At 41.5% G+C, this 23,715-nt stretch overlaps 3 protein-coding genes across 3 annotated transcripts; all 3 read right to left on the bottom strand.

Moving 5' to 3' along the window:
• Positions 1-183: 183 nt before the first annotated feature.
• LOC126395801 (phospholipase A2, minor isoenzyme-like) lies at positions 184-1,224 on the bottom strand. Its single transcript, XM_050053523.1, has 4 exons — positions 1,130-1,224; positions 873-1,020; positions 650-783; positions 184-531 (listed from the first exon to the last, which is right to left on the bottom strand). Exons 1-4 carry the CDS (start codon positions 1,200-1,202, stop codon positions 413-415), a joined length of 474 nt encoding a protein of 157 aa, XP_049909480.1. The 5' UTR covers positions 1,203-1,224; the 3' UTR covers positions 184-412.
• A 2,068-nt stretch (positions 1,225-3,292) lies between these two features.
• LOC126395802 (phospholipase A2-like) lies at positions 3,293-4,334 on the bottom strand. Its single transcript, XM_050053524.1, has 4 exons — positions 4,264-4,334; positions 4,027-4,174; positions 3,807-3,940; positions 3,293-3,571 (listed from the first exon to the last, which is right to left on the bottom strand). The coding sequence occupies exons 1-4, from the start codon at positions 4,310-4,312 to the stop codon at positions 3,453-3,455; spliced, it is 450 nt and encodes a 149-aa protein (XP_049909481.1). The 5' UTR covers positions 4,313-4,334; the 3' UTR covers positions 3,293-3,452.
• Positions 4,335-9,338: 5,004 nt separating this feature from the next.
• Positions 9,339-17,499, bottom strand: prkab1a (protein kinase, AMP-activated, beta 1 non-catalytic subunit, a). The gene is made up of 8 exons (XM_050053522.1): positions 17,376-17,499; positions 15,483-15,668; positions 15,224-15,393; positions 14,893-14,986; positions 14,600-14,714; positions 14,291-14,424; positions 14,122-14,190; positions 9,339-11,576 (listed from the first exon to the last, which is right to left on the bottom strand). The coding sequence occupies exons 2-8, from the start codon at positions 15,630-15,632 to the stop codon at positions 11,499-11,501; spliced, it is 810 nt and encodes a 269-aa protein (XP_049909479.1). The 5' UTR covers positions 15,633-15,668; positions 17,376-17,499; the 3' UTR covers positions 9,339-11,498.
• Positions 17,500-23,715: the final 6,216 nt, after the last annotated feature.

The following is a 23,715-nucleotide window of genomic DNA, read 5'->3' as shown; positions in this document are numbered from 1 at the left end:
ATCATCAGAAAACCATTCATGCACACTCACACACCATGGGCACAGTGGGGCAACATCCTATACAATTTGGGATTCAGTGTCTTGCCCAAGGACACTCCGACATGTAGACTGCAAGAGCCAGGGATCAAACAACCAACCTTCCGATTGGTAGCCATCCCATAAAAGAAAAAATGAGCGTGCAGATTTGTGGTTCCCAGGCTATTTATTATTAGGATATCTTCACAATTAGAAAACCAGCAGCAGTAAATCAGCAAGTGCAGGGGATAGTTGATGGTTAAAGGTCACCAAAATCATTGTTTACTCCCATACAGAAATCGTGATGTGTGCATGTGTGAATGTATAAGGTCTACGTGAAAATTTAAGGATCATTAAGAAATTAACAAATCAATCTCCCACTTCATTTTAGCTGTCTTCACTGACACTGGTCGCTGGGCAGGTGCTCGTGTTCAGGGTTCCAATCTGACCTGGCGAAACACTCGGCGGCCTTCCTGTCACACTCACAGATGAACATCTCGCATTCGTTGTTTTTCTCTGAGGAGGATAAAGCAGAGAGCGCACTGTCACTACACAAAGACTATTCCTTTGAGGTAAAGAAACTCAGATTCGTAACAGTAACGCAAGGAAAATCCTTTTGTTTCGGTGTACTCACCGCCACAGGTGACCTCCTTGTTTTTCTCATCACAGCTGTAGTGATAGAGCTCGATGTAGGGATTGTCAATGATGGGCCAGCAGTCAGGGTGCTGTGTTGCATCACTGTAACACTGGTCGTGCACCTGGCAGCACCTGCAGGTAAAAAAAAAGCCAAATGAGGCCTTATAAACAAACTGGACTTTTTATGTAGTCTGCGTATAAAACAGTGAGTAAATCACGACCTATCCAGTTCATCCACAGGTTTGCCGGAGCCTCCTTTTCCGCAGTAGCAGCCGTAGTCGGCGTAGTCAAAAACAGGCCAGCTATCAGGCATCACACACAGGATCATAGCTCTGAACTGGTTGAGTGCCTTGTACTCCAGTGACTGGGCTGAAGCACAATAAGCAGACACAATCAGATCTATATCTATCCTCTATTAAAAGATGCATTTATTCAACACCCTGCATACAGATGCCAGACTTTGTCAAGCTGTACTCACCAACAGAGAGGCCCGCAGCCAAGAGAAACAGAGCCTTGAGGCTATTCATCCTGTAAGTTCGAGGGCAAGTCATAGAGTAGCTGTCACTCTAATATCAGGTCCTGTTTTTATATCATGTATCAGACCTTGGGAGGTGGTGTGTCAGCTGTTTATACCACACAGAGTCACACAGCTCTGGATTCTGACCACTGACACACTGACATCAAACACAAAGCAGCATGTAAAATCAGATGAAATTCTCACCCTGAAAGTTTCTGAACTCTGAGTTTTGTGTTTGATGTTTTGTCAAAACTAGAGCTGACCGGGCTAAGGCCTAAAACGCCTATCTTGGGTAAATTGAAAGCTGTTGTTGTTCCATTTTTAGTACATGTACGTGCATGGTCTTGAAAGGGAACATCAAAGATATTTAGAAGAGGTGAAACCTTTACCCTAACCTCTTTTCTCGTCTCTTTGTCAGAGCTATTCAATTACAAATTCAACTGGATTTTAGAACCAGAAAATTTAAATGGGCCAGAAGATTTCAGCAGGGACATTTATGGAAAACTATTTGTTTAGCTTTTGGTGCTTCAGAATTATAAACAAATGCAAATGAATGTAGCAAAAGCAGCAATGTTTATCGTTTCACATTTGAAATAATGGAAATATCTTGTCACATATCTGCCCAAGGAACATCGTATAATGCTGAAACAGAATTAAAAAAAGAGCCATCAATGCACAGAAGCATAATAAGTGGCATTAACGGTGACTAATAACACACTCTTTCTCTACCAGCATCTCCCTCTCCCTTCTTTCTCACACACACACACACACACACATGCACACACCTTACCTCCTGATGTTTTCCTTTGAGGTCAAGCATTTCGTAAAATACATAGACACAATATATACTTAATAATATCTCAATAGAAACAATATCGGAGCTTATTAATACTACGGTCTTGATTGATTTTGCCCTGGCCCGATTCTTACAGGGTCTCGGTACTTATCCCTAGCCGGGCCACTCTGAGGTTGCTTGTGGTACCGAATGTGGCCCATGAGCCGCCCATTGAATAAGCCTGCTCTATGTAATGTATTTGCTTTAAACCTTTTTTGAAAATATAAATATATGCAATGCTTAAATTCACGAACACTCAACAGCTCTAATTGCTGTGGCTCAAACTTTGGCTCACAGGTCAGGAAAGGTTCAGAAACCGAGGTCAGATATTTGTTAATTCTGTGTGTGACTGTGCATGACACATCATAATGTCTGTGACTGAATTTCCCAAGTGTGGCAATATTGCTATGGACAAAGTTAGTCAGCTAGGTTCAACTTTCTCCAGACCAGGGGTGTCAAACTGTTAAGTTCAGGGGCCACATACAGCCCAGTGTGATCTTGAAAGGGCTGAACCAATTAAAGCATTGCATAAAAACCTATAAATAACAACCCCTTCAATTTTTTTCTCTTTTTGTTTAGTGTAAGAAGTCCATTTGAAAGTCTACACTAAAGTAGAAGCTATTGAAAAAGCAGGTTATGTCATCCCTTGTCTTATTAACTATTTACAGTCTGTTTTGTCAGTGTCTCAGCAGCAGGGGTCCACCGATAGTATTTTAAGATAGAAGCCTGATACAGATTCTTTTGTACTGAAGCTGCCGGTTGACAATATGTTTCACAATATTCAATATCTTTAAATATACCACAGAAAGTATTTATTGTTATTTTCGACAGCATTTTACATGAAGCATCTGCTCACTGTTTAAACTGCTCCACTCAGCCTTCACACGTGCATCAACATTGGACCCTTTGGCGGGCCGGTTCTGGCCCCCGGGCCGTATGTTTGACACCCCTGCTCGAGACCCTTTGGCGTAATTATGTAAAACCCTCACATCAAAGATAGAGATAAGCATGAGACCAAATAAGGCGTGCAACATGACACGTTCTGCCATATGTGCAGAGACGTGGAAAATCCCACACTTAAAGAGTGACGGTGATATGAATGGTGACGTCATTATGAGCGCCCAGAAGTTGGGTGCAGAGTGTTCAAATGCACATGTACTGTACAGTAGCTGTGGCGTGGAATGCGTCAGATTTTCCAGCATGTGTGTGGATTCATAATAGGGTAAGATTATACCCTTAAATAACTGACCATCTGTAAACAGCATATGGGGTAAAATGAGAGACGAAGATCAAATTGAGTTTATTAGAATAGGATAAGATACAGATATCATGATACTCTTTTTCTAATGAGCAAAGGCTCCTCAAATGTCACTTGTGGAAAGTAAAAAAAAAAAAGAAGGCATATCATGTTAAAGCATAAATTCCTTATTTGATAGAGTTGCTTGGTGTTTAATAACAGTGGTCGCTGGGCAGGTGCTCGTGCTCGGGGTTCCAATCTGACCTGGCGAAACACTCGGCGGCCTTCCTGTCACACTCACAGATGAACATCTCGCATTCGTTGTTTTTGTCTGAGGAAGATAAAGCAGAGAGCGCACTGTCATTACCAAAAGGCCAACAAATGTTCCATTGAGTTAAAGAAACTGAGCAAAGCATTGATTTGATTATAACAGCAACATTTTTATCCACTTATCCGGGGTCGGTTTGTGGGGGCAGCAGGCCAAGCAAAGCACCTCCTGAGATATGTAATCCCTGCAGACGTTCATGAGCAAATGAACAGGAAGCTCCTTGTTCTACTGTACTCACTGCCACAGGTGACCTTCTTGTTCTTCTCATCACAGCTGTAGTCATAATACTCGGTGTAAGGATTGTCAAGGATGGGCCAGCACTCAGGATGCTGCATGGCATCGCTGTAACACTGATCGTGCACCTGGCAGCACCTAAAAAAAGTCAAGCAATTTTAAACAGACTGCGCAAGTTTTATCCTTTTAAAGTGTTCTGAGTATGAAGTGGAGTAAACCATGACCTATCCAGATCATCCACAGGTGTGCCGGAGCCTCCTTTCCCACAGTAGCAGCCGTAGTCGGCGTAGTCAAAAACAGGCCAGCTATCAGGCATCACACACAGGATCATCCTCCGAAACTGGGTGAGCGCCTTGTAGTCCAAGGAGTGGGCTGAAACACAATAAACACACTGAATTATATGTATACTCATTTATACTACCATGTGTACAGATGAACAGCTAATGCTGAGTTGTACTCACCAACAGAGAGGCCAGCAGCCACGAGAATGAGAGCCTGGAGGGTGTTCATCCTGTATGTCAGAGGGTGAGTCCCAGAGTGGTGCTCGCTCCAACATCGCACCCTCCTTATATACTGCATATAGTGTGGGACCTTGGGAGCTGCACTGTCAGCTAAACTGTATGTTTGTACAGTATGTAGGGGAGTAGTATGTACATACGTAGTACGCATGCCTCACAATGTATGGACTCAAATTCAAACATAAAGCAGCATATGTAAAAGCAGGTAAAGTTCTTACACTCACTCAACTCTGAGTGATGTCGTTAAATGTGTTGGAAGTTCTGTTGAGACTAACGGTGCTCAGTGTTGGGTTAGAGATCTGTGTTGGGGGGCTCTAGATGATATGGTTACAAGTTATGTTCAAGACTTATTCATTTAATAGATTTGAAATACATCATCAGCTTTGGTTTCTGTATGTGATTTTCAAGTATCTTATTATGTATCAGTGGTGAAATGTAACTAAGTACAGTTACTCAAGTACTGGACTTAAGTTCAAATTTGAGGTACATGTACTTTAATGAATATTTTCTTATCATGCCACTTTCTACTTTTACTTCACTACGATGAATAATTTTATTTTGAACCAAAAATAAAATATCATAATAAAAAAAAGAAGACAAAAATAAAAGGAGTAGGTAGAAGTAAAACGTATATGTCCCAACTCCTTTCTTACATTTCTCATATATTATTTCAACAAACTAATATACAGCTATCCCCAGTCTATTTACCACCCAATTAAATAAATAACACCCCCCTAACACAACCTTTCCTCGTCTATATATATGCCAAAAATATTTTTTGTCTAGTTTTTTAAATTGATTTATATTTGTGCTTTGTTTCAAGTCCACCCCACACACTGAAATACACAGACTCTTCAGAGGTAAACATTGTACACTTTACTCCACTACATTTATTTGACAGCTTTTTAGTTACAAGTAAAGCAAGGTTTATGCTTCTGCGCACCTATGACGCAGAGGGCTTTGCCGAGGCGTTGCGTCCCTCTGCGACCGACGCAGAGACGCGACGTGCACCTCCAAAAAATTGTAACCACGCGTTGAGGCAAAGCAGACCGCAAGAGCTATGATTGGTCATTCGCAAGGTTTCACTTCCTGGAGCCATTCATCAGGCGTACAGACCATCGGCGCAGTCGCCTCTCTCTTTGTTGTCGCCGCGGTAACATTTGTAATAAGAGCATTTGTTGTTCAATGTTGATCATTTCAACCTCCAGCAACTAGTGATGGGATTTCTCGTTCACTTGTGAGAGCCGGTTCTTTGGCTCTCGTTCACTTTGAAGAGCCGGTTCAAAGATGCGGTTCGTTCGTTTTTTTGTTGTTTTTTTTCTGTGTGTGTGTGGTGGTGGGGTGTTAGTGGGTTCAACGACAAATCGCATTGGTGATTTATTGCATCACGGATATTGTAACGTGGACCCAGAATAGACTCCGCAGATATAACGGTTGGTGTAGCCATAGCAACAGCCTTTATAAACAACAAGTAGTGATGTGACGTGTGCGAACGAGCCAAGTCTTTGAACCAGCTCTTTGAAGTGAATGAGTGAGCGGCTGCACTGTCTCTCTCCCTCACAAACTAGTCTCTCTCAACTTGTTCCGGATCAAATAATCTGAAATTAATGGATACAGAGTAAATTAAAGCAAAAAACAAAGAAATTAGGAACTGGCTCGTTCACTCTAAAGAGCCGGTTCACTCGTTCACTTCAAAGAACCGGTTCAAAGATTCGGCTCGTTCGCCAACGTCACATCACTACCAGCAACAGTCTTTCTCTCTCGGTCGCCATCTTCACTGTGACTAGAGCAAAGCCGGAAGATAGATAAACAATGAATGAGCAACGACCATAGATGTCACAGAGTCTAGGTAGGTATATAAAAGAACACTGCGCCCCCAAACGCTTTGCGCGAGTGTACGTAGAGGCATAAAGAAACTTTAATGTTACAATTTTTAAAAAAATATTTATTTATTTTGCACACAAGACATGAAAACACACAGGTACAGCTGGAAAGACAAGTCAATTGATCGATAAATATGAAATTAATTTAAAAAACTATTTTGATAATTCCCCCAAAAAATGCAGGCCTATGGTTCCAGCTACTCTATTGCCATCTGGGTGATGATATTTCACCCCTCTGTTCACTAAAAATGGGATAATTTTTCATTTGCTCCACAGGCCATTTAGTTTTTAAACAAGTAAAGCACAAGCACTGCACCCATGTGCCTGGTCCCAAAAGATGTCCAGCTGGGCCTAGTATGTGTATGGGCATATGAATGAGTCCATCTGTCATGTCTGTCATCCATTGGTGATGTTTGTATGTTGATTGGTGGCCTTTATGATATTGGTATGTGTATGTCTATGGTGACTGTGTGTTGTTGTGATGCCTTTGTGATTATGCTGGAAACCAGTTTTTCTTTAGGCCAAATAAAAGCATAACAATCAAATGTCCTTTTAATAATTTTGATATTTTGAATTTATTTTTAAAACTTTAGAGTTTTGTAAAATTGGTTGAACAATGAAGGCATTGTCAAGGTGTCCCTTTGGGCTCTGGGTGATTTTTCTAAATTTTTAAAATACCAAACTATCAATCTAATTATCAAGTATCACTTTCAGTGCAATACTTTTACTTGGAGAAATGATCTAAATACTTCCTCCACCACTGTAATGTACTGTGTTTGCTTCACATACAAACCTGACAGCACTAATAGGTGCTGCTCAAACACAAGGTCAGAAAAGGTTCACAAACCCAGCTCAGACATTTGTTTGTTCTGTGTGACTGTGCACGACACATCATCATGTCTGTGAATGTCTTATAGAGGAGGAAATGATCATCAGGGGAACAGCAATGTGTCATACTTCATATCCAATATTTGAGATGTGCCACCAAATGCAGCCTGCCAGTTAAAAGGTTCTGCCACATGTACAGAGGCACAGAAAATCCCACACCTAAAGCGCAATGGTGATATGAATGGTGACGTCATGATGAGGGACTCAGGTTGGGAACAAAGTGTTCATAGTCACAGATACTATACAGCAGCTGTGGAGGAGAATGTTTCCAACACATCTGTTAATACATAACTGTCATATTTGTTTTTGTTTTGGTTCTAAGAGGATGACTTAAAGTTTGGGATTGTACGTTGTAGATCATTGAATCTACTAATAATATAGGTAAAATATTATATGAATGAGATGTTAAAAGAAAGTATTTGCTCAATCCCTTCAAGGAATGATTAAAAAAATGTACATTTCTATTTAAAGTCCTCATCCAGGTATTGATAAAAGCCCAAAAAACAGTTCTCTGATCATCAAAAGCACATATTTAGACACTTTTTTCCATGAATAAAAATACTTTCACACCTTCAAATGGCTGAGATGGTGAAGGGCAGGATTGATGTACATATTAACAGATCAGCACATACTAAATGAGGCAAAGGTGTAGACTTACTGCAGCTTGAGGACACCTGATAACCAGTACTACAAAGCTGGTTATCGACTAGTTCAGTCAACTCTAAGTTCCTATCAAGCCACGAGTGTGTTCATGTGAAAGAGGCGGGGTGTTAATTATGAGCGACATCATCAGAACCATGAATAAAGTAGGCTATTTTATATGATATGAGATGAAACAGTACCTAAAGTGTCTGCGACTGCGAGACAGTGAAATGTCAGCGGTGCAGGACGTAAACGATGCTCTGTAATCCTATAACGGTATGGCAAGCCGTTTTAACATTTAATCGCTAAGTTTGACTATCCGGAATTACCATTATAGATCAACAACATCATTTTGACTAGTCAAAATGACGTTGTAGATATCTCAAACTGGAATTACAGATATCTACAATTCAGTTGCAGATATCCGCAACTACATTGGAGATATCTTCAATGACAAACCCCATACACGTGAATGGCAAAAGTAGTTTGAATCTTACTAGTCAAAACTCAATTACAGATATCTGTAATTAGAGTTTTGACTAGTCAGAATCTAATTACAGATATCTTGAATAAGAGTTTCGACAGTCAGAATTATGTCGCAGATATCAGTAATGAATATCCAGTCTAGCTATTAAATGTTAAAACGGCTTGCCATAATAACAGAAAATGTGGAAATGTTGAATATACTACCCAAAATTTCAACGTCGGCCCAGACTTACATTACGTGTGGTATCACCAGGCTATATGTGACATTACTATCAAGCTTTGCATAAGTTAAAATCCTGCTAAAATCGTGTGTTTAGTGTGTAAACGATCTCTGTGTTAGAAGAACCAGTGGAAATAGAGCCCTGGAACAATAAGAAAATTCTACTGACAAATAACAACGTATTATTTGTACCTGAGACTCTGGACTTTTGCTCATGGATACTTTTTTCTTCAGTGATCTGATTGGTCAGAGGTCAGGGTGTTGACAGCCTGTGATCTGATACCCTGAACTGTTCAGCATAAGTTGCCGTGGTGATTTATCCTGACAAAAAGAGAACCAGCATCGTGGTATTGGAAACCCAGAGTTAACCCTGAAGTTACCTCGCTAACTCCAAATCCTGCTTTGTAGCACAGGCCTCTGCTCACCTTTGACTCTGCTTATCAAACACACAACCCTCTGCTGGTAAACGAGCCTTGAACTTGACTACGTAATAAACCAGTTAATAATGTATTGCTAATGTTAGAACCTTGTTTCCAATCTCCAGCTCTGACACAGTTAGATGTAAGTGAAATTTTGCTAACAAATTAAGACCCCGGGTTTGGCCATAGTGTTTTGGAATTCGTGCCTTGAGAGTCAGAGTCCGTGTTTTTGAGATTGTCATTGGTACGCTGCAGTCCCAAGGTGGAAATGCTCAGCTTGTGTTTATTTCACTCATGTCTTGTAGTATATAAACACTGTATGAACATGTTGGCAAGTCAAAAAACGTTCAAAGTATTTTGCAAACTGTCTAAATGAGGCTGAGAATATACACACTCTTACATTATGACCTTTATAAAGTCGGTCAGTTATTGTTCACCTACATATCTGCAGTATGACAGAAAATACAACAAACTACAATCCATGTGTAACTTAATCTTTAATAGAAATGTGTCTCAAAATGGAAAATATGTGCACACCTGCATGGTTCAAAGGGTCAACAACATTTTTATGACACTGCAATTCATGTGAAAGTCTTGCATTTCTGTACCAATAAATTATTACATTAGCTCTAAAACAAACAGCAGAAGTAAGACGAACAAATGAGACCTTCACTGAGGAGCTCGTCAGCCTCGACTGGTCTACAGCAAACAAAGGTAATAAATATCATGGTCTCATTTAAAATTATACCTAGAAAGCTTATTTGAAACATTAATGTCATAGCTTTAACTTAACTTAAAACACGCCCAAGTCCTTCAGACTTCATGAAACACACACAGACAATCAACAAACATGTCAAACGTTAAAAAAAAAAAAAACACATTTAAGAACAGTACAACTTTGTCACGTGATCCTACGCTGGTCCCTTCGTCAGTGTTGGGTTTCTTCAAGCTAGTTTTGGTCACATGACCGTGTTTGACCCGTTGTTTTCCATTGTGACATATCTTCAATACTTTGTTTCCTATCACAGTGGAAACCATTTATAGTGATCGCGTCTGTCCAGGATGTCCAGATTATCATCTCATTGACATTCATGTTTTTATTCTACACATATAAAGTTATGGAATGGACAGCTTCAGCAGCCTCCCTGTGCAGTTTCACAAATACAACGTTTCACTCTCTTTCTAAATCGCCCAAACCAGCCTGTGGAAACTTTTGAAATTATCCGCTCGCAGACTCGCCGCCAATTCCTCTGCCTTTTAACTTCACTAGAGGCCCTCTCAGGGGGAGGAATATACGTTAGCGGGCACTATCAATCTACTTGATGAGGGCAGCTTCAACCACAGGTGTTTTCTCCGTTCACATTTATTTTCTGTCTCCGTCTCAGGCAGCTTCGAGGATACTAGATCTTTCATTGAGAGAAAATTACTTTCTTTTTCCTGTGCTTGTGACGTGCTCGCAGCACCAGCCTCCGGCAGCTGGAGGCAGACGGGATACCGTGAGGCGAAGTATCACAGTGGGATTAAAGTTTAAAAAAAAAAAAAAGATTTATTTTAGTTTTAAAGTTTTTTTTTTTTTCATATGTTGTAATGTATGAAAGAGCCAAACATTGATTCATATAAGCGTTTGATCACTGACTGTGATCACTGTAAATGATTTCCACTGTATGTCATCTGAAACTGGCTCAGCTACTAAAGACTGGCAATGTTCTATGGCACAAATCAATGATGGATGGGAAACAAATATCTGGTGTGACTCTTGAAAAAAGGAAAATTATGAAGACTACAAAACCAGCTTAGATGTTCACAAAAGGATGAGCATTACTCTTCTAAGACATTGTCATGCTGTAAGTGGACGTACACTGTATTCACAGTTTGTTTAACGTTAAAAAAAGAAATTCTCGTAGTGCAAAACTAATAATTTATAAAGTTATAAAGTTAAGACCAAATAAATTCTCGAAAAATAATAATTATAGTTATGATTTTGGTCTTTTCATCACTGCAGCTATATGAAACATGAGTTCTGGACAATACAGCAAACCATGTCATCAACCAAAGTAGAAAAAAACACTACTAAATACTAAATAAATGTGTGCTTTGTCATTATCACTAAATAAAACTTAATTTCTCAAGATAAACAGGTAAAAACAGTGGATAACTACAGCAGTGCATGTATTCCTTCTTCGACCTCAACATTCACATTCTTGATTGTGCCGCTAATCGTGGGAAACGTACCTGAGCACTTTCACATTATCCCAGCATTGCCAATCCTCTGCGTCTGTTTTGAACACAGACGTGCCACGGTGTCTGACCTCATTATTACTGCCTCTCTACGTCTACTTAGCAAAGATAGTGTTGAAAACTACAGAGGGCAATCGGTGAACAAATAAAGGCAGATTATGTAGGATTGGAGTGACTGAGTGACATTTAGCATCCTAAACAGATGTGTGCGATAGCTGCATATACAGTGAGTGTACAAGATAGAATCTCAGAGCTCTTTATCTTAATCTAAGACGCTCATCCAGCTGATATGTCCTGGATTCACTTGCTCTCTCTACATGAGGGGAAAGGACAGGTGGAGCTAATATTTTGTACACTCAGTGTACAGTTAACACACTCGGACAGGATTGTAAGAGCTTTCAGTCAGATGGGCTTATATAGTAAGGTGGTGACGTACTTCTTCTTGTAGCGGTGTGTCGCGCTGAGCACCATCACTCCATCCTGCGAAAGACAAAAACATCACGGATCATCATGGAGGAAAAATTGACTTCATAAAGAAGTAAAAGAATGCTTACATTTCAGATACATGTGGGCCAATGGGAAGAACGGTATCAGTCGCACCATGTGCAAAGTCAGCGTACTGTACACCACAGAGATTAGTGGGAGGGACACCCACTAATCTCGACAACCCACTCTGCTCGCTAATCCCTGTCAACAATGAGGCAATATAATGTTTAGCACTACTGGATTCCTGTTCTTATTCTCATATAGAGAGACTTAGAGAGACTCTTCTATTGTGGAAAGCTGCAATAGAGTCTGCTGCTGTTTAGCAACTATTAAGGGAAACAGAACACTGTTTTTTGCTGCTGTGCATTAAAGGAAAAGGTCACGACTTTAAGTTTACAGAGAGCAAAAACTGTTCAAGTGTACATATCTGCTTTCACTCTTCCTCCCTGCTGTATTATTAGACTTGCCTTTATTGAAGAAAAGTCACTAACAAAGTTCCACTAATTCAGTGATAAACACATTTCATTTCCTACAGATACTTCACAATAAAATTCCCCCCTTAAACTGTAACGTACAAACTTTTATTGTGAACGACAATATAAGGAAATGTTGGGTTTTTGAGCAGCAACTTCACACAACTTCTAATACGTAAATAATAAGTAAAAACAGGACACAGGAGAGAAACTAAACTCCAAACCACAGAGATTCAGTCAGAAGCTACAAAGTACTGAGAGCTAAACACGCAGAGACTTTTACAAATGCCTTTCTCTCTGGTCTCCTGCACACAGAGGTGAGTAGAGTCTCGCAACACAGTGCTGTGTAGCCGGCAGAGTCGCACTGTAGACTAATCAACAGATTAAACAGACTAGCGGCGCTGTATCTCTCTGAGTGTTGCTGGAGAACTTGTGAGAGTGTGAGAGAGAAAGATGGACACTGGTGTGCCTTATGTAACGCAACTTGACCCTTTATCGATATAAACGATGTTTAAATCTATGTCTTGCTTGAAAACACTTTGATATATCGTACATAGTGCCGCCTTAGTGGTGGAGATTAGCAAATCTTTGTGAGAGAAAATTACCACTCTACTGTAAAATATGGACATTTTTCTGTGTATTCTTGTTAGTGGAACACTTGTAACTACTGCAAGTGCCACAACTGATTAGGCTGAGAGCTACAGGCGGTGAGGTGAACCTTAAACCTTGCGATATATCATTAAGGTAAAGTGCATCTTGTCTTGGGAAAAAAAAAAAGCTAGCTCTAATTACAGCTGGAAACAGTTTGGCTCAGGTATCCAATGGTATGAAAATTCAAGCTAAATTGCCCCGCAAAGGAAATGCTTTCTTAAAGTTTCCGACCACAGAGCATGTTATTTCCACTTCTCGCTCACTGAGCTATTTGTTCCCTTCACTACCCTGCTCAATATGCTCATCACTAACACAGCTGACTTTGAAAGTACTCTGTAAAGTCCATCGTCGCACTTGCACCAGCTGTTTTATGACCAAAAAAAAAAAGCGTTTGCAAAATACACGTGTATTCTGGGTCGAGCATGCTTCGAACTCATGGTGTGGACGGCACCGGGGCAATATTGGAGTGTGATAGAATGCTCACGCACGCTCCACTCGCATGTTCTGGCGTCCAATATTTGAACCTTTTAAGGCAAAACACACACAACTGTTCTGTTTGTAATGCTTGTTTATGTATTGTTTTCAAAATGCATGGCTTTTTATTGGCTTGTTTTAGCCTAGTAGCAATGAAATCATCCAGTAAGTGTACCATTTAATGGCATTTGTCAGCCATAAAGAGCAATGTGACAGTCAGCACATTGATTTCTGAATATTCAGAGCAGCATGGGACAACTAACAGGGATCCAGCAGGGCTAGATCTGTAGATCCCCAACTTGCAGTGCTGATATGAAAAATGACGAAGGTACGGTCTGATTTATTAACTAATTTATCTCCCCTCTGTTTCAGTTTGTTTACACTAGCTCCTAACACCCAAGTCAATTTTGAGAGGCAGACACGTACTAACAAAAATTACCACTGCAGATGAAACCACTGGGAAAAAAGTCAATAACTGACTATCTGACCTGCTGCCAACTCATATGGAAAATACTGTGGGTGGTTTCAAAGGTAATCCAACAGCAAAGTACAAGTGTGAGCTCTGCTTGTGTTATTTGTTTTCCTCACCCCCCCCACATTTAATCTCAGACTGCTGTTAGTATTTATATCTTGACGTGCACGTTTAGTTTGTTTTTCCTGTCACAATGTGGGGAAAAAAGGGCAATTATCTGTCCTTCAGCTCCCTTGTTAGCAGCCTGTTATCATTGCTGGTATTCCATATGCAATTGGCTCAGCGAGCTACGTGCGAGCTCGCTAACAGCTGCAGCCGCTCACAGTTTCTGTTCAAAATGCTAACAAAGCTGGTCATGTCTCGAGTGTCACCACACAAAGTTTTGCCACATCTCAGCAACCATATGGTGCAGAGAAATAACAAACACTAAATTGTTTTTCGGGGTGATTCGGTCAACTCGAGAGCTTACCTTAATGGAGAGAGCGTAAAGGTGGTTGAGCATGACGTGGTTGGGCTCTGGGAGTAACGCAGGGTCACACTGGATAAGAGCAGAAACAGAAAACAGTGACGGTTACAGCACAAAACAGAGGAGGAGAAGATTGGAATGAGCCTCGTTTGATTGCATCACAGCTACTTACAGAAATTCCAGTGTCTTTGTTGAGGATGACCTGTAGCAAGTGAGGTGGGAGTATGGGTGGAGACTTGAACTTCTCTTCCTGTTTGGGAACATAGGCGTCTTGATGGTACGGCCCAGGAGGAGAGCTGGAGAGGTCTGGAGAGACAAAAAGGCAGAGCAAGGGTGGAACAGTATGACTCACAGAACATCTGATAGACCTGTTTAAAAGCAGGTTTTAGATGTGTAAAGTTCTACTACTAATTACAAAATAAATGTGACCCTACACATCACAGAATCTAACAAGCTTTTAGACAGGTTTTCCAGCACTCACCTGACATGTCGGAGCATTTCTGCGAGTCCACCATGAGAGCATCGAACACCTCAAAGTCTGTTTTCTTCACCTGGATGATATTGTTGACCGTGCCGAGCTGACTGGTTACGACTGGCTGTGAGGAAACACGAGACGATCACATCTACAACTTAAGCTCAGAGTTCTAAACTAGCCAGATACAATCGAACTTCCAAAACAGACAACGCACATAATCTGTCCTAGTTGCATCGCGAGCTGATTAAACAGCACATTTGACAAAAAGTTCACATTCAAATGTGAGTATAAGTGCTGACCTCAGCCGGGTCATGAGTCCACTGGCCGTCCACGTAGAACTTGTACTGATGCTCCCCTTCGGGTAGATCAACAATGGCAACAAAGGTGTTCTGACTTTGACAGACGACAGGAGAGAGGTGAGTAAACACAGTACGTCTCCTTAAATAATACGAATGCCCTCTATTTACTGAAGGCATACAATGAAAAAGTCATTAAACAGCATCTAGAAAACCACTCTTACTCACAGGAACCTGAGATTTTGGGCATCAAATCACTTGTTTCATTCATAAAACAACCAGTATTTCATGACAAACAATCGTAACAGTTGTAGAGTTTAAGACGCCCACTCACCTTCTAATAAGAGGAATCTTGTTGGCCCAGTTGTTGAAGGATCCAGAGAGGTAGACCTCCCTGCCGTCTCCAGTCCAGCGAAACACCGTCGGTCGGTCCAGAGTCGGCCCTTTGTCATCAGCCTCTAAGTCCTGCTGCCATGCGAGGAACTCCTCTTTCTCTAAAGGAGCCTGAAACACCCATCAAACAGTCGCCGTTATTTTGTGCAAATGTCACAAAGTATGTCTATAACTGTCTCTGAGACAGCAGCACAACTTACTTTCATGTCTTCACCATGATACATATCTGCATCCTCGGGGCTGTCCATCAGGATCTTTGGCCCCCCTCCCTCCTTGGCGCCTCGGCTGTCCCTCCGCTGAGCCTTCTCCCCTTGGCCCATGGCAGCCCTCTCACTGCTTGTATTCCCCATGGCTTTATCGTCTTGTGGGCTGGTTCAAGGTCAAGACTGCAAAAGATTTGACATTTCTTTTGAATACAGTAATTAATCATTAATAGCTGCTACTGGAATATTGGCAACAAATGGTGCTTTTTCAGACCTCATCAATCAAATGAGAAAAACTGGGCACTAAGAATGATTTTACAAAGTGCAACAGCAGCAGAATAAGTTAACTCGTGCAGATATTACAAGCAGCAGTAGGTCAGAGCTATGTAGAACAAGATGTTGCTCTACTTCAGAGGGAGACACTGCACTTTTTACTGCACCATATCACCTGACAGCTTAATTTACCAGTTGTTTGTACAATATGGCTTTGTCAACAAAACACGCTGAATGCTCGTGAAACAAGCCCTGCAACTGGGAACAGAGCAGCAGTGTATTTTTCAGCACACTGCCCGAGGAGCCGACAATTTATAATTTAAGCGCCTGACAGTGTTGGGCTCAAAATGACCCTAATAGTTTTTTCAGTGTGATACCTTCTCTGTATAAAGGACCAATGCTTTGTGGGATACCCTGTTTACTGCATATCACATATTTATTTTCTTACTTATGTTACTCCTGCACGATGGTGGCAATGCAGTGTAGAAAATTAATCTGCACACCCAGCTGCCTAAGTAAGCAACAGCAACATAACCTTGACAAAATAAAGACAGATATGGCATTTCCAGTAATGGATTACCTATTTCCTGGATGTTTCAAGTAAGCGCAAGTTCATTTACACACCATGGTGTAATGAAATGAAACCAACCACCAGAAGTGACATTGAAAACTTCAGCAAAAGTTGATTCAAACTGGAAAATCTGCTATTTATTTTGTGTTACGAGTGTTACTGTGACATTTCTCGGTACTTCTGTTGTAATCATGTGATTACTGTGTGTGTCATTAATACATGAACTCAGCTTAAGATGATGCAAAAGGGCGACGAACAAAGTTTATACGCAATAAGTGAATGAGTCAAGGTTTAAGTGAAGGGTTGCGTCCAATAGCTCAAGTACTGTAGGATTTTCTAGATAAACTCAAGACAACCCAAATTCCCATTCAATGTGTCATAATACAAAAATAATACACCTTTAATTGCAAGATCTTATATTATGATAATTTGCATGGTTAAGATTACACATTGGATTTCCAGGTTTTTGCTTTTACTGCATTACTGTTAATGATGGGGTTGGAGTAACGTTACTTTTCCACTATATGACAATAACATTACAGTATTAAGATTTAAGGGATGCTGCTTCCACTACTAATCATAGTTTTCCGACACTATTAGTTAGTGAGACGATCATATAAACCGGATGATATGCTTCACAGCATGTACGTTACTGTATTTACCTAGCATAACAGTATGATGTTGACATTAGCCACCAAAGGTAGTGACCCCAGGTTAAGCTAACGTTACGTTAGCTCGTCTTAAAACCAGATGTGCGAGAAAATTACCTCTATTATTAACCCTTCTGTAATTATAGCTTGACTAACATACACTGACAAGACGACAGGCAGTTTAGTTTCAGCCACAGGTACCCGAGTAGAAAGTAGGAGGTCCCGTTACACGGTTTGGTACATGCTAACGTTAGTTAGCAGCTAGCTTCAGTGTGCTGTGTAGCCGGTTGGACATCCTGCTAACCCAAACAGCGCTACTGGCCGCGACACGGAAGTGATGCCAATTTAACGAATAAATGCACTCACTATAAAGCCTGACATTTATTTAGCTTTTACCTGAGAAGCGTGTGTAAGGTTGTAGGTGTCCTGTTAGCTCGTCTGACCCATTTCTCCTGCCGGGGGCTGGAAGCAAAACACTTGATAACGCTAAACAAACCTGCACCCTTGTTTGCGCATGCGCAGTAGATCAATTATGACAATAGGGTATATGGTGAAAAACCTGAATAATCGCATATTGGATATATATTTCCCACATGCACGTCATGTATTGTCATGTAAATAATTTATAGAAGTGGCTGCCTTATGGTTATTTATAATCATGATTATATTTTAAACACTACAGCTCTTTGTAGTGTAATTTCACCTACTCACCACTAGATGGAGGCGTGAGTCAAGTACAGTGATAATGTACAGTATGAAAATACACCTCTGTTTGCATGTGAAGAGTCAATAAAAGGGTGAGCCTTATTTCTAGTTTGCCAAAAAATGTATATTTTTACCATCAGGAGTCTAGGGACCTCAAGGAAAATGGGAAATAGTTTATTTCCACTGGCCTATAGAGGTACCAAACCAAACCCAATGTTACAAGAGTCATAAGAGTAACTATTCTGTTCACAGGTTTCACTTCCTCCATGGTTATCTCCTCAACTGTAGTTGACATCCAGAACACTGGTCTTAATTGTATCTGACATGCAAGAGATCCCCAAGGTAAAATCTTATTGAATGGATTCCATGACCTTGTGTTCATACATTTAGGGGTCCGTTCATCTATCCATCCATCTATTTTCATCCACTGACCCGGGGCTGGGTCGCAGGGGCAGCAGGCCAAGCAAGGCACCTCAGAGTTCCCTCTCCCCAGCAACACTTTCCAGCTCCTCCTCGGTGACCCCAAGGCGTTCCTAGGCCGGATGAGATATGTAATCCCTCCAGCGTGTTCAAGGTCTGCCCCGGGCCTCCGAACACCTCCGACAGGGTCCTTGACAGGAAACGCTTTAGAATCACTGGTATATGTATAAAATTCAACTACAAATAGTCAATCCCTTATCCATCACAAGCACCTGATGTCTTTCAGTCATGGGAGGAAGCTGAAGAACCGAGAGAACACCCACACTGACAGCGGAGAACATACAAACTCCACACAGAAGGGCCCAAGCTGTCCAGGAAGTTCGAACTAGTCAGATTTTTGTAGGGCTTGAACAGGCTAAGTCAGGAAGATGGTCAATGCTGCTAAACATTCTTGTGGCACAGGGCAACAGAATATGTGGGCATATTAAGATGAAGATATATTGAGCTGTACATACACACACATACATATCATATCAGGTCCATTGTGTATTGTGCAGGGCATTCTGCAAAGGTCTACTGCACCATGGATCGTTACTAATGAGGACATTTTCATTCATGTTTGGATCTGCTCTTAATGTCATGCCGCTGATTAATGATTTCTTTCAGTTCTTTCAGCTGGTGACGTACCTTCGGCTAAATTTAGGCCACCGATAGAAAAAGAAAACACAACAGCTTTGTGCCACTCTTGACATTTACTGTGAGTTTGCTCAGCACTACATCATGTGCAGTGAGTGCGTGCAACTTGCCATTCACACAAAAGGTCTTTAAATGGCCTGTGAACTATGAAGGTCCACCTGTAATAATGCCTTATAAGGTTACTTTTCAAAACTTCGAGGCCATTCTTTGTATCCTGCATGCCTAAAATATCGCAGTCTGCGGAGATGAGATGATGTAGCACATCACTAATTCCTATGTCAGGCAGCTCAATCTCATCCGAAATCAGTGCCAAACGCCACACAGCTGCTGTGGTCACAATCGCCCTGAGCAGGGCTGTTGTGCCAGTGCTCGTGTCAGAAGATGAGGCAGATATTTTGACTTGCTGTAGCAGGGAAAGTGCAGGTGTGATTAATGACGTTAACGATGTTCCACTTCAGGTGCACCAGTGAGCCAGCTACCAAGTGGCACGCCTAATGGAGTGTAGCCACAATCAATTTTCTTAGCCGAACTTTTAAAACTGTTGTATTTTTCGCCATCAGCATTTGCCTTTCTTAGTTTTTTTGCTGTTTACAGAGTCATGTTGAGCAGCAGCAGAAGTGACTTTTCATCTTTGTCTCCTCCTCGACACCATTACCTAACTGCACCAATTCTCTTTCCCTTAAACTTCGACACAGACTTACTAGAACTAATGACGTTCACCCCCCCAGACAGCACTCCAACATCCTCCAGACACACGGGGGCAACCAGCGCTGGAGGCTTCTGGCACATAATGAGGAGCTAAATAAAAAAAGTGTCCAGCAGAGATGCGTGAACTGAAGGGAGGTTAGATTTCACTGGACCGTTTAAAAGCAGAAGAATCTACATTTCACAAGGCCCTATTATCTGCAGTGACACAGCAGACGCAGCCCCGAATTATGGGCATGGTCACAGTTGATTGCAGTACACAGATGTCAGTCCACGCCGGGTGTTCAATTACAGAGATTTAATTTTTCCCTTCCCAGCCTTTATGCCTTGTAATAACCAGCTTATATTGTTGGTTTCTTTTCAGATGGCTTTTTATCCGGGAGAAAATATTATTGAGACATGTAGAAAGATGAAGATTGTTATCGTCTAATGAAACAATTTATATGTGCATGTTTCGGTGCGGATAGGAGATGCATGCCATGCAGTACTTATTTCATCGAATGGGTTTCAAAAATCTAAGAGCCAGGCATGTTAGACGAACGTCCTGGAACCAGACGGCTCTAATTGGCTCACGACAGCTGAGGAGACTGAGTGGGCTCCAAGGAAGGAGTTGGCCTGGCTGGTGGAGGTGGGATGTGATGTTTTTGCTTGCATGCGGAGGTGGATCTATAAATGGACTGCAGAGATGGTATGGTGTGTTGTTAGTTTTGATGTGTTGAAAATCAGTTGGCGATGGTAGAAGAAGGACTGAGGCGGGAGTGCGTTAACCCTGATACTGGATTGTGTTTGGACTTCAAATGCTGTCTTTTCTTGTGTCTAATCCAGTGTGGTTAGAGCCTCTGTTTTCTTTCTCCATATCTGATTGTCAGACTGTCAAACCTATATCATACTTTATTATTAGTATTAGACATTTTCGTCTTTGATCATTTTACTCTAAAGCCAAAATGACAACAGCTGAAGCCCAAACTGTGAGAGCTCCCACAGCCTCATTAGAAATCCTGTATTGGCCAACAGACCTGCTGATGAACTCCGCGATGTGACTGATGTGCTGACATTTTACCGTGCTTCCATCCCGGCCCCGCTTCCTCAGAGCCATGACCACACTGCAACTGTTGTTTACTGTTACTCATCCCTGCCGAGTGAAGCCATCACACAGCAGCAGCCAGGCGCACCGCAGCGCCTCAGCCAGCAGCTGGCCCTGATACACTGTGTGTAGGACAGGCCAGATAACCTTTATCCTGAGTTCTTCTGCAGTACACATGGGGGGGCGATGACTCACATATTCACACTTGTTGCCTTGGCACTCTTACCGGCTCACAGCTGTGCAGGCAACACACTTGACACGCTTGTATTCATGCAATTGTTCCTTTGTGGAACACTGAATTAAAAGTGTGTAATTACAATGCTGAATTTTTAACATGACAGAATAGAATCATCTTCCTGCCTCGGCTTGAAGGAAACATTTGGTGTTAATATGTATTTTTTGTGTTGTTAGTCTTATACTGAAATGATTCTAAAAACAGGATAAAAACACCGAACAAAAATATAAATGCAACACTTTTGTTTCTGCTCCCATTTCTCACAAGTCAAAATAAAATATCTAAGACTTTTTCTGTGCACAAAAAAGGTTTATACCTCTCAAATTTGTTCAGATATGTTAAAATCTGTTTACTGTTAAGTGAGAACTTGCACCCAGACAGATTTGCCAAGATAATCCATCCACCTGACAGGTGTAACACATCAGGAGATGATTAAACGGTGATTATTACACAGGTGTGCCTTGGCCTGGTCACTCTAAAATGTGCAGGTTGATGCCACAGATGTTGCACGTTTTGAGAGAGTGTGCAGTTGGCATGCTGGCTGCAGGAACATCCATCAGGGCTGTTGCCTGTGAAATGAATCTTCAATTTGTTACCAGAGGCTGTCTGCAGTGTCACCTCCAAGAATTTGGCAGAACATCCAACCAGCCTCACATCTGCAAGATCATCTGAGACCGGCACCTGGACAGTTTATGCAACAATTGGTTTGCTCACCAAAGAATTTCTGCACAAACTGTCAGAAACTAGTTCAGAGAAGCTCATCTGCAAGCTTGTCATGCTGACCGGGGTCTTCATTTTTCTGTCTGGCACTTTGGAGAAGTGTTCTCTTCATGGACAAATACTGGTTTTCACTGTGCCATATGCCAGAGGGCGTGTATGGCGTTGTATGGGCAAGCACTTTGCTAATGCCAAAATTGTGAGAGTACCAGTACAAGTACCAGTAACAGAGTACCCATTGATGGCATCGGGGTTATGGTATGGTTCGGCATAAGCTACGGACAACAAACACAGTTGTCATTGTTGTCAGCATTGCTGTCAAACAAACACGATCTGACAGAGATACTGTGATGAGATCCTGAGACCCACTGTTGTGCCATTCATCCACCGTCAGCACCTCGTGTTGCAGCATGATAATGCACAGCCCCATGTGGCAAGGATCTGTACTTAATCCTGGAAGCTGGAAACATCCCAGTACTTGCATGGCCTGCATACTCAGTGACCAGACACGTCACACACTGAGCATGTTTGGGATACTATGGATTGACAGGGTTCCAGTTCCTACCAATGTCCAGCAACTTTGCAAAGCACCAACACACACCTATGTGTGGTAATGAAGCTGTGTAATCAGCACCTTGATATGCCACACCTGTCAGGTGGATGGGTTATCTTGGTAGAAGTGCTAACTGAAACATATTTTAACAGACACAAGAACAAAATTTGACAGGGATAAGCCTTTTGTGTGCATAGAAAAACTCTTGGATCTGTTTTGTTTTAACTGATGACATATGGAGGCATGTTAATGATGGAACATGTCACCTAGTGCAATAGTATTATCCCAACAGTGAGGTCTTTAGATAAACCATTAAAACATACTGCACAGCAGGATTTTCACAACTTGTCAGTTTATTTTGCGAGTTTCACACTGCTTGCTCAAAAGCTTGATTAGTCAATGGGCCTTCCATCTTGTCAAGATTTGCTATGGTCTACTAGAAGTTTAAATGAAGTGGAACAACTTTGCTGAATGGATGGTTCCACTGACACTTCCATCAAACTAAGTCATACGCACCACTGCTGCTGAATTACATGTCAGTGTAAAACTCCGTTGTACAGAATATCTGAACTGTCAGCTGTTTTGATGGAATCAGCGTCCTCAGTAAATACAGGTTAACGCTATTAAAGCTGGCGTCCAAGGTTAACTTTCACTCTTTTATCAAAGAGAGGAATATTTAAATTAAAGGAGCTCTACGCAACATTCAGATCATTATGTAGCAGCAAACAAGTACTTGCTATGTAAAGATGTAGTGGAGTAATGTCGTCCTGAGCAGAGAATTAAGTCATGATACTTCGGTGTGTGTTGTAATCTGAGCTTCTTTGTTCTTTGTTGTGGTAGATGGCCCGGCTGAGTGTGCATATTAGTGCATGTGAGCTCAACGCGTGAATCCCACTGGCTGGCTAAGCGCTGCTGCTCTGGACTGGGCTCATATGGCATTTACACACCTACAACTTCTCCTGTTCTGCTTCTGCATCCTAAGGCTGCTTGGAAGTAGCAGGAATAAGGAGCTGGCCTCTGGTTTGTTTTTTCCCGGCAATCACACATGGGTGATGAAAGTATATTTTTGGATGTGTTTCCATTCACATGCCCGACAACTGCAGAGCAATGCTGGCACACTGTCCTGTGCTTATGCATAGCTCTCTCACCGGTGCTGTTGGAACTGACCGGCACACCGGGAACTGGCGGATTCGTCTTCCACCTATAATTGTTTATTGTGTTTCATTCCATAGTCCCACAAATATTTATCCATATATACATATATTATCAGACTTTGATCCTCTGCCTGCCCCTCCCTGTGGCTATTCATATATTCCAAAAGGTCTAGGCTGTTTAATTGTTCTATATCATCATGCTATTATTAATATAAGGAAGGGACTTTAATACAAAGTGGTAACCACTGTATATAAATGCATGAATGGGTCAGACCTGCAGCACTGGATCTTATCTTATCTTACTATGACGAAAACTCTGTCTGTGGGTGTATCTGTGTCTGTACCACGTTTTTCTCTTCACTGACTTGGTCAATCCATGGGAAATTTGGCACAGTGGTAGAGGGTCATGGGAGGATGCCAATGAAGCAATATTACATCAACTGGCCAAAGGGGGGCGCTATAGCAAC

The sequence above is a fragment of the Epinephelus moara genome, chromosome 9, assembly GCF_006386435.1.
Source record: "Epinephelus moara isolate mb chromosome 9, YSFRI_EMoa_1.0, whole genome shotgun sequence".
NCBI classification, from domain to species: domain Eukaryota; kingdom Metazoa; phylum Chordata; class Actinopteri; order Perciformes; family Serranidae; genus Epinephelus; species Epinephelus moara.
This window is presented reverse-complemented; position numbering and strand designations above follow the sequence as displayed.

Bases quoted from the DNA above. Each gene is read 5' to 3' on its own strand.
- LOC126395801 (XM_050053523.1), bottom strand. From the start codon at position 1,202: ATGACTTGCCCTCGAACTTACAGGATGAATAGCCTCAAGGCTCTGTTT. The intron at 1,021-1,129 runs GTGAGTACAGCT...ATTGTGCTTCAG, and splicing joins GGCTGCGGGCCTCTCTGTTG to CCCAGTCACTGGAGTACAAG. The intron at 784-872 runs GTCGTGATTTAC...TTTTACCTGCAG, and splicing joins CCTGTGGATGAACTGGATAG to GTGCTGCCAGGTGCACGACC.
- LOC126395802 (XM_050053524.1), bottom strand. From the start codon at position 4,312: ATGAACACCCTCCAGGCTCTCATTCTCGTGGCTGCTGGCCTCTCTGTT. The intron at 3,941-4,026 runs GTCATGGTTTAC...GACTTTTTTTAG, and splicing joins CCTGTGGATGATCTGGATAG to GTGCTGCCAGGTGCACGATC. The intron at 3,572-3,806 runs GTGAGTACAGTA...TATCTTCCTCAG, and splicing joins CAAGAAGGTCACCTGTGGCA to ACAAAAACAACGAATGCGAG.
- prkab1a (XM_050053522.1), bottom strand. From the start codon at position 15,632: ATGGGGAATACAAGCAGTGAGAGGGCTGCCATGGGCCAAGGGGAGAAG. The intron at 14,715-14,892 runs GTCAGCACTTAT...GTTTCCTCACAG, and splicing joins GGACTCATGACCCGGCTGAG to CCAGTCGTAACCAGTCAGCT. The intron at 11,577-14,121 runs GTAAGCTCTCGA...TGTCTTTCGCAG, and splicing joins TTTACGCTCTCTCCATTAAG to GATGGAGTGATGGTGCTCAG.